The sequence below is a fragment of the Corythoichthys intestinalis genome, chromosome 1 (genome assembly GCF_030265065.1).
Source record: "Corythoichthys intestinalis isolate RoL2023-P3 chromosome 1, ASM3026506v1, whole genome shotgun sequence".
NCBI classification, from domain to species: Eukaryota; Metazoa; Chordata; class Actinopteri; order Syngnathiformes; family Syngnathidae; genus Corythoichthys; species Corythoichthys intestinalis.
In genome coordinates this window covers 22,559,979-22,570,483 of record NC_080395.1, presented here as the reverse complement: position 1 = coordinate 22,570,483, position 10,505 = coordinate 22,559,979, and the positions used below count along the sequence as shown (strand labels likewise).

At 42.6% G+C, this 10,505-nt stretch overlaps 1 protein-coding gene across 1 annotated transcript; it reads right to left on the bottom strand.

The window, feature by feature from the left end:
• Positions 1–537: 537 nt before the first annotated feature.
• Positions 538–10,505, bottom strand: LOC130919318 (immunoglobulin-like domain-containing receptor 1). Its single transcript, XM_057841912.1, has 9 exons — positions 10,260–10,505; positions 9,484–9,654; positions 9,258–9,407; positions 7,258–7,377; positions 7,039–7,185; positions 6,845–6,970; positions 3,028–3,209; positions 1,554–2,120; positions 538–1,426 (listed from the first exon to the last, which is right to left on the bottom strand). The coding sequence occupies exons 1-9, from the start codon at positions 10,303–10,305 to the stop codon at positions 1,388–1,390; spliced, it is 1,548 nt and encodes a 515-aa protein (XP_057697895.1). The 5' UTR covers positions 10,306–10,505; the 3' UTR covers positions 538–1,387.

Here is a 10,505-nt window from a genome sequence, read left to right as displayed (position 1 = left end):
AATTACCCCTACTGTACTTTTATGTAAGTAAAAATACGTGTGTAGGAGGAAATAAGATAAAGGTGGAAGTACTAATTTTAGTACTAAAACAAAAAAGTAGACTAGGAAATATTGCGAAAGTCGGATGATTACATTTTTAGGAGTATTATTTTCTTTCTTTTTTTTTTTTTTTTAAATTAAAACTTTGGTCAACTTAGGGTAACTCTAATGTTGGCCATGGTTGATCAAAGTATATTTAAGTAGCCGAACAGGGAGGAATAGAGTAAAATTCAAACATAAAAGACTTAGAAATTTGCTCAAAATAAAACTTATAAAATAACTGTACAGTATTGTCAAATGATGAGTGACTCACAGCAAAACAGGAAGCCTTGCTAAAATACTCACTTTACCAACTTTTTTTTAAAGCCTTCTTGTTTGATGAGTCTTCAAGTGTAAAAAAAAAAATATAAGGAACATTGCAAATTCAAATATTTAAATTTCTGGTGAGAGAAGTCTAATTACAAGAGTCACAGAGTGAATGAAATGTCAAAAGTTTATTTGTGAATGTTTTATTACTCAAAGAGAAACAATTTAGAGGAACAAAACAAAATCATTTTGTCTCACACAAACTTCATGTATTTTACAAACGTCAGGTTTTACTGAAGTTACAGTTTACATTTGAAAAGGTGTAACGATCCTAAAAATAGTAACAGCTTTGATTTCCCACATAACAATGATACATACATCACATTACTTCATTTACACAGTGACATTTTCATGCCACTAAAAATAAAACCACCATTTAAGGCATCAGAGACATCTTAGCACAAAACCATGGGGGAGTGGAGACATCATACACATGGCAATTTCAATAATGTAAATATAATGTAACAGTTTTATGTATTTATATTCCATGCTACTGGCCCTTTAAGAGCTATAATATCCTTCCTGTTCGTTGGTGGCATTTATAAAAAAAAAATAAAAAAAAATCACTTTCAGGAAAGATTAACAAAAAACACAAAAACTATCACCACCGACTTCAATAACTACGGAATGTCGTTTTATCATGTTTGTACATGCACCCTAAACTGGATATCAAGTAGCTTGAATAAATAAAGAAGCGCAACTTTCAACATTCTAATTTCATATATGAACCACTAGAGGGCGTTCATAGATTTGATATCAATCTGAATGCATTTCTATACTCCTAGCCTGGAAGGAGTGACATCTATGCTCTCAAATGTGCCAAAAATGTAGTTTTTATCTTTTCTAAACACAAATTTCTCATCCCGAGGGCTATAGTAACATATTTCAAAAGTACCAGGAGTTGGACAACAACGCCGCTAACTCCCACTTCGGTGTGTGCGCGCTCAGAAACAGAGGTCAAAGGGCGTTTTCGCAGCTCCGTTCAGATGACGACACTGGTGCCACTGCGAGAGCTCTTAACCTGAGAGAGACACACTAACTTTAGATTCATTTTTATTAAGGCTAGAAATCATTCTGCTGTTTTTTTGTTGTTGTTTTTTTTGTTCGGGGGGATTAATGCAACTACACTAAAGCAACGTTTTTCTTACAGAGTAGTGTCCGTTCCTCCTTGGTTTGTTTCCAGGCTCGTACTCTGTGTAGTTGGGAGGTTTCTCACTCCAGCCTCCGCCCCCTCTCCTGTTTCCTCCTCTCCGACTAGCGCCCTCATCATCAGAACTCCAGGACGGCCGACGTGCTCCCGGCGGGGGGTAGTTGGACCTGGACCTGCTGTCGAAGAGATCATCCCTGGAGCGAGATCGAGGACGATCCATGCCTCCCCGCGCCCCGCCGCGTGACCGCCCGTCCAGCGATTCTTCGCTATAGCTCCTCGGAATTCCCCTGGATCGTGTAGGCGAGGGATAGCGGCGAGCGGGCGTCCCGGATCCGAAACCGCGGCTGCTCTCGCTGGAGCTCGGAGGGCGAGTTTTGGGCGCGGGGGGTGGGACTCGGCCCGGCTCGCGAATGGGCGGGAGAGTGATAACGCGACGCTCTGATGGAACGTCGCCGAGCCCAGATATCATGCTGGGAGGCCCGGCTGAAAATGGGATGCTGGTGGGCATGTGCTGGGGAGTGGGGGGAATCTGTTGCATATGGGGGGGTGGTGGTGGTGGCTGAACCTAAAATACGAAAAATGTAAATTTTAGTCAAACTGGAGAGTTTGGATTTGATTAACTTAATATTGTATACCACTAACAGTGGTAGACATCCAATCCATTTGACTGGGAGGGTTCACAGCTATCATTCAGCCAGTGAATGAGTTAACCCTTTCATGCACAAATTATGATTTTTCACCCACTTTCATTCAAATAGGGCAGGGGTCTCAAACTTGTGGGCCAGGGGCCAATTGTGGCCCATGGACACTGACATTAAATCCAATTGTGGTGTTGGACACACTTGTTTTGCAATGGGCAAAATAGTCTTTAAAAAAAATTTAAAGGGCAAATTAAAAAAGCCATGCGTAATAAAAATAATTAAAAAAAATATATATGTAAATAACATTCAAAAATAAATGAAAAATTGTAATATATTGAAATAATTTAGAAATAAATTCAAATAGGTGTGGCCTGTGTGTGTTTTGCTCTGGGAATTTCATTGATGTTTTTTTGTTTGTTCCATTTTATTTATCTCTTGTGACCTTACATAGCTTAGCTCTTTACTGCTATTGACAGCCGCAGACTATCGCTTCCAGCCCCTCCCAGTTAAAATGGATTGGACATCAATGGCTGTCAATAGGTGCGTTCAATATTAATTTCCCTCTTTTACGAGCTACCACAACATATCTCTGACCTGACTGGCAGTGAGTTAAGCTAATGATAACTTTTGATTAGATGTCCGCTGTAGTGACCGCTGTCCCTGAAAGTGGCAATAATTGCCATAGAAATATGGAAAAACATCAATATGTTCCATTTTATATCAAGATTAAGATATTCAATGATATTTGGGGTGTAACTCACCAATTTAATGACGATACCATACATTGTTTGGACAACGGTACAATATTTATATCTGTGCAACACTACAAACCTGAAGCATCGGACTGTTCACATCCATCCCCCTCATTTGACTCTCCATATAGTCAAGCATGTGATTGGTGTTGGCTGGCGTGTGGGCACCGTGGACACTCTGGGCTGGCATGCTGTAAGCTGAGGACTGGGGTGGAGGCAGTGGCATGGGCTTCATCGGCACGCTCTTGCCGGACACTGACCCTGAGACAAATGAATAAAAACTGTTGTTATTGGCAGCCCTTATAATTCTCGTCTAAGTCTTTTCGACACAATCCTTATTAGTCTTAGTCTTATTTTAGTTTTTCAAAATGTGTTTGTCTGTAAAAATACAAATGTTTTAGTCAGACAATAAATCTTAAAAAAACTAAGGTTTCCAACAATTTTAAATGAATATTGACAGACGAGCACATATTGTAGCGTCTATAAGAACAACGCCAACTTTGTGAGGGATTTCTAGTTGTTTTATTTGCAACCAAAAGCACGGGGCCCTACTCCTGTAAGCTGTAGCCGATGCCTACAAACGAAAACAACAGTTTAAGAGGACACTAGCTATGCTAAAGTTATTGCTAATGCAAACACGAATGCTATGCTAACGCTAACAATTACAGTTATTGTGTGATGATCACTCAGCACAGACCTTTAAAGGCTAAAGCAACATTGCATATTCTCTCTCTTGTAAGATAAATCTGACCATGTGTTTCAAAACCAGCAAGTCTGGAGCACAGCCTGGCTTGAAAAAAATTATAATTTATGTTTTTGGTAGTGAACAAGTTACAAGTTAAACAAGTTAACCACCAGTGACCAGGTGACCAGTGTTGTTAATCTCACTTTTAATAAGTAATTAGTTACAAATTACTTCTCCCAAAAACTAATTGAGTTAGTAACTCAGTTACCTCATTGTAAGAGTAATTAGTTACTCAGCAAAGTAATTGACGTTACTTTTCATGTTCGACACCTACTTACATTATAGATTCTATAACATCTTTCACATAAAAAATGTTATCGGGTCATTCAAAAAAAACAACAACAAAAAAACAACGTAGGTTACACTTTTTTTTTTTCACCTATAGTATAAGAGTGTAATGGTATACAAACTTTAACTATCAAATATTGTGAGTACACATGCCTTTTTGCTTTTCCTGTTGTACTGAACCTGCACCGAACCATGACACCCATACCATACGTACGTACTGAACCATTACTTGTATGTATCGTCACACCCCAAATATATATATTTTTCAATATGCAGGTGAGGCTCTGAATCTCCTCCCTCTCCTGTCTTTGCTCTAGTTGTTTTGATTAAAAAAAACCATCACACAAAGTTCATGAATACGTCATTCAAGAAAAGTAGGGCCAGTGACTATTTTTGGTCATTCAAAAAAACAACAACAATTATTATTATATTGTAGCACAAGGGTGGGCAAACTATTCCATAAAGGGCCGCAGTGGGTGCGGGTTTTTGTTGCAACCCATTAAGATGACACTTTTTCACCAATCTGGTGCCTTATAGGTGCAATCAGTAGATTGCAGTCAGGTGCTTCATGTTTCCCCGGGCCCCTCATTGGTTAAACTGTCTGTGCTGGATCAGTTGTAACAAAGACCAGGACCCACTGCGGCCCTTGAGGACCGGTTAGCCCATCCCTGTTGTAGCATATACAAGGACAACGGCAATTTTGTGATGATAATGCACACTCAGCAGGAAAGCAGTACATTATTTTCATTTTTTTTTTTTTTTTTGAAAACCTGTCCTTTCTCAGCTCTTTGACACGGAGAATGGAAGTCTAAGTGCCCGGATAGACTGAACAGTTTTAATGCTTCACATTGAGAGTCTGACATACTCCCATTGTGATCATTCAACATACCTCGTGTATTATAACAAAGCAGCGAACAGGACGGGGTTATGGGGAAACAGAAGAAAAGAAACACAAGAGAAGAAAGAAAAACACAAAGAACAAGAAGAAATACATTGAACGCCTAACTACACTAACTACTAATATGTTGGTGCTATCGTCAGCTAAATGTATTTCTGGTTGACACCATGTGGGGGGCCTGTTGACCAGGGAAAGAGGGGGTAGGAAGTGGGGGAGTCTATAAGCTAAGTGATAGAAAGGGGTAGAGTGTACACAAATCATCTCTGTGATCTAGAACCCAGTAATCGCGTGAATTCCTTGTGAGTGTAAGCCCGTTGGCTACTGACCCTACACCGCCCCATGGCCAATCCCGGCACCGGGACCCCCCGCCCGAGCGCGCCCAATCACATCCAGCCGCACGCGAGCCCCACCGGGCACGCAACAGCCACGCGTAGACACCACGCGGGCGCCGACAGGGCCACGGCCCCCACCCAACCAGCCCGGGGAAGGAGGGCGAGGCCGGGGGGGTAGCGCAGCCCATCCGTTCGGGTGGTCCCTCGGGCCACCCGCGCGCCCATCTACCGGCCTTCACGCACCACCAACCCCACGCTAGTCCCCCACCCCGTTCGCCCACCCGGGCCACGAGCCGCCGCCGCAGCCCCCCAGCCGGCACGGCACGCCACTGGGCCCCAAGCGGCCCACCAAGCCCAGGGCAGGGTCCCCCGCCGTAGCAGGCAACATCCAGCCGATACACCGCCGCCCAGCCAGCGAGCTGCGGCGGAGCACAGGGCGGATACCCAGTTAGAGAAGAGGGGGGAAGGCGGAGGCAGGAGAACGCCGAGGAGCCGCCGTGGGGCGACGCGAGACCGGAGCCCCGACCTCCCCCCACTCCTGCGGCCGGCAGCCCAGGCAGAGAGGAGGCCACGCCTCGGGAGCCATGCCATAGAAAAAAAAAGTGTGGGACCCACTTACCACCCTATTACTGTGGCTGCCAGGTTCCCGGTTGGCAGCCATAACCCAGCACCGTGATGGGATTGTGAGGGGAGGGTAGTGCAATGTATGCATTGAAATAGGAGAGCTTGGCTTGGAGCAGTGGGACCGCAGCGTGGAAATTCAGCCCAGCTGCCCATCCCACCGCCCTTTGCCAGAGCTCTCCTGTGGAGTATGATGTGTGTGGTGCGTTAAAAAAAGGGTGCGGGGATGGTAGGGCCTGCCGTGAGGAGGTAACCGTGAGGCACCCCCCCACCAGGTCCCAACCATCCCAGTACATTATTTTCAATTAGTTGTACACACCTGGACGCCACGAAGTGTATGAGAAAAAAAAAAAAAAAAAAGTTGCCCTAGAGTTTACGATTACGCTCGCCACGCTAAATACTAATTAGAATGCAAATGCTGTGCTAACGCTCCGAGCTACCAAGCCCATCATCACGTTTGCAGCTGCGTCACCAACACCTTCCCTCCTCCCAGCTCTGCTCTCTCCCAGGCAGCTGTGACAAAATCAGACAACTCGTGCTTCATTTAACCAAATTGTAGTAACACGCCCCTTCACATCCTCAATAACGACAACGGCGTTGCAAAGATGGGAAAAGTAATTAATTTGATTACTCACTACTGAAAAAAATAACACAGTTAGAAACGCTGTTATACTCTAACAACACTGCCTGTAACGGTCAGGGTGGGGCGCAGGACATGTCCTATGAGTGACACAGCCCAAACACAGCTAGGATACAGGCTGACTAACTACACGTACAATAAGAAAATGTCACACGTTGTGAACATAAGACAGTAACTGGGGCGCATTTTCTTCTGGTTTGCATCTTGTCAGAGTAAAGTTGTTATTCGTCACGTTATGTTTTAGTTTCCCAAGACATGTTTTTAGCTCATCATCGTCATGAAAATTTTTTTATCGTTAACGAAAACAACATTGGTCGCAATTTGTAAATTAAGAAATAAAAACTCTTCAAGGTCTAGTGGTGTGAATTGTACCTGGGTATAGAAGCGGGTTCATTTGAGCGGAGGAAACCTGGCTCATTGGTCCGTATATCGGCTGTCCTCCCATCCAGGGATTCATGGCCTTCTTAGCTTCTTTCATCATACGATGCTGCATGACCGCTGAGAAACAAAACAATTTTCACATCTACAAAACGTAACGAAGGATATCCTTGACTCTTAGTGGATACCTTTCTCCGGGCAGCAGCACTGCTGTGGGCAGCAGGGACAGCGCACGTAGCAGCAACATCTCTGAGGACAACACTGGCAGCAGCAGACACCAAATAAGATGATAAGCAGCACAGCCCCGATGATGATGAACAACACGGTTAGCCAGTCTGAGGGAGGAAGAGTCATGTTCACAAATGAGCGTTCAAAGTACTCTTAACGTTGAGAAAAAGTTTTCTTACGATAAACGATGAGCTTGACTTCTTTGTCGGAGTCTCCAGTGGTGTCGCCGGCTGCGTCGACAGCACAAAAGTACACACCGTTGTCCCACCACATCACATCACTGATGACCAGATCAGCCTCTGCAGAAAAACACCAATTAAATTTGAAATGAAAAACAGTTAAGTAGAAGATATTTGTCATCAACGTTAACAAGAAGTGGAACACTTTGGCTTCATGAGCCAGTTTGGCGATATCGCATGAAAATATACCATATGTACATAGTACATTTTAAGTGCAATAAAGAAGTGATCACCTTTTCAAGTAAAATATTTTAAACAATTATAATATAAAAGTGCCACCTCATGAACTAAGTTGTCACATGTGCTAATGAAAGGCTAATACAGTATTGGCACACGCAGAATAAGAAACAAAAGAACAGGTCACAGCAATGAGAACTTCAGGAAACCGAAAACAAATAATGGCCGTATTCCATTTCCCCACTTGTGTTAAAGTGCATATGACAGCATAAAGCATGTTTATTTCATATTTTCCGCGGAATTTTATGCACCTGAATGAAATGGACCGCTTGGATGTGTGTGGAAGCGATCTACATATTTATTCCAAATGTGACATCAGCGGGATAGTCATCTTCAGTATACATCCAATAGTAACAGTATACAGAACGACTCCGGATTCAGTAGATTTTGCTGATTAATTCTTTTATTTTTCGCATCACGCCAGCCAAATGTGCTGGAGAAAAATTTTTGCTGCACAAGGAAGAGGTGTATGAGCCTTTTTGGGTTTTAAAAAGTTCCCGTTCACCCAGAGATTGGCGTAAACCATTCTGACAGCTGTGGGATTATGCATTGGACTTACGAGGAAATGAGTAAACATTGTGTTTTGTATTATGTCAAATACTGGGATCATGGCACACGTTTTAATAAAGAAGTGGCTTGCATTTTGTGGCCGGCGGCGGCCTGTTGACCCCCCCGGTCCTCTTTGCGTGCCCACTGAGAATGCGCTTTCCGCGGCTTGGCCACGCATAGCTCTGTGCTCCAATGTTGGCCGGTTTTTTCCACCGAGAATGGGCTATTTTCGGCGTTTATTCCCGGCGACGAGCACTGCCAGCACGCCGCTGTTTACGCTCTTACCTCTGTCTCGGAAGCCGGGGCGGGCAGAGAAATGACAAAAGCCGGTGGCATAAAATATAGTTCGGGAGGTGCAAGAAGTGAACAGTTTTGACCATTATGCAGTAATTTTGCCAAGTCGTACTGTATAAATGCATTTTTAATATTTCATATTCCATTTAGGACAAGACTGTTATTTGTCATGACCAGACCATTTATTTAGCAATTGGGGAAAAAAATACTACGATAAAGAGAATGTCCTGTAAAAATATTGGAGTAGAGAGATTGAAAGAATTAAATTTTGCTGCTGTCTTCGTCGCATTTTCCTCGTTATGAATAATCCCCCCTCAATGGGCTGAAGTCTAAATCAGATGAAACCATTCTCCTGCCAACGTTATCCTCCTGTTGGGGACGCTAGTGCCCTATAATGGTAGGTGTGGCTAAACCGCAGATTAAAAGACTAATTTCTCCTCATCTACGCTTTGCCAATTTGTTGTATATAGTCGAATCGTCTCAAAATATGATTCTAATTCACATAATAATGCTATTTAAGACTTATTTTTATCCTGCGGTACGCACTTCAAATAAACTCAAAATGGATAAAGGCTCATTTTAGGTTTTTCTATTACCAGTCGATTCATTTCCTGTTTTTTGTTGACATATAAAATGAAAAACAAACTCTACTAATTAACTACTACTAACACTCCACGACATCTAACTCTGGATCACAATTATTCAATGGAATTTTTGAAGAGCAGAAAGTGAAACTTAAAGTTGGAAGGGTTTGAATTGGACAATAATGCGGAGATGTACAATTTTATCTTTTCATTTGGAAATGTGGGAATGTGACGCACTTGACAATTTACATAACAAAGATTACAGTGTCAACTCACTATTCTGAATGGAGATCTTACGATCACTGTACTCTGCACCACGAATGGCCTCATTGTTTCCTCTCTTCTGAATCACCGTCCGAATTGTGCGCTGGCGATCTGGACAGTCGTTCGATGGATCCTGACCTAACTGAAGTGCCGACTGGTAAGCTATAGAAAAAAAAATGGTGAGTCCCCTTATTTAACATATCATTTTCAGGTTTAAAGAGCAAATCTAGTTTCTTACATGTGGAGTAGTACTCCAGCACAGGGTCTTTGCAGAAAGATTTAAACCTCCAAGTGATCAACACATCTTGGAGGTTTGCGGACGTGGAGAAGTCGCAGCGCAGGGTGACTGATGCAAAAAGAGCTGTGCTACGCTCCTGCTGAGAGACGATCACCTGAATGCTCAGCGACACTGGAAAGGAATGTCAAAAACGACCCATGTTACATGTAGACTAATTTATAGCAATAGCAAATGATCGCTGCCAGTTTCTCTCCGTTCTATTAGATTAGCCATCCATCGCCATCAACGGCATTGAAACATAACACATTTTAAATCCCTTGTAAATTTTTCAAAATATACTTGAACTTTTGCACCCATATTTGCACAAAAATAAAAGAATATGGTAAGAATACCACAGTGTTTTACTAAAACAACAAGGTGCTCATCTCAAAGTTGCCCAACCTGAAAAACAGGTGACACAGAGACAAAGGAAGTGAAACCAGCCAACAAACATCAAGGTGGGTGGGATGAAACCCGTAGCTCCAAAGTAAAGTAAATTACGGTAATTCAAGCATATTATGTGATGTTAAAAAGCACACTTTGGAAAATTCAACATAAATAACCATCGCTTTAAAATTATTTTATTTATGTCAGAATGCAAGCCAATGTTTTCCTATGACAGTACCATGAACGTTCACTTTTATGCCGATTTAATGAGGGGAAGGCTTAATAAATAAATGAATAAATAAGCAAATAATTCGAGCTGGAGCTAGAGAATAAAATTAAGTGTACTGTACCTTTTAGAAGTGACGAAAAGATGGCGGCGGCTAATAATCGCCGCATGGTGTGAAAACGCCGCCGTGACGGTTTGAAAAACAATTTATTTTGAAAACAAAAGGGAAAAACTGAGAACAAGGAGGAAAATGACCTGTGATGGGTTGTTTGGGGAGGTATTTCACAGCAGCTTTTAGTGGAGACCTCCTGCTAGTCAGACTGTTTGACTGAAATGAAGTCAAACTACGCAGACAGTTGGCCACGCCCCG

Bases quoted from the DNA above. Each gene is read 5' to 3' on its own strand.
- LOC130919318 (XM_057841912.1), bottom strand. From the start codon at position 10,305: ATGCGGCGATTATTAGCCGCCGCCATCTTTTCGTCACTTCTAAAAG. The intron at 2,121-3,027 runs GTTTGTAGTGTT...TTCGTATTTTAG, and splicing joins TGAACAGTCCGATGCTTCAG to GTTCAGCCACCACCACCACC. The intron at 1,427-1,553 runs GTAAGAAAAACG...TGTCTCTCTCAG, and splicing joins GGAGGAACGGACACTACTCT to GTTAAGAGCTCTCGCAGTGG.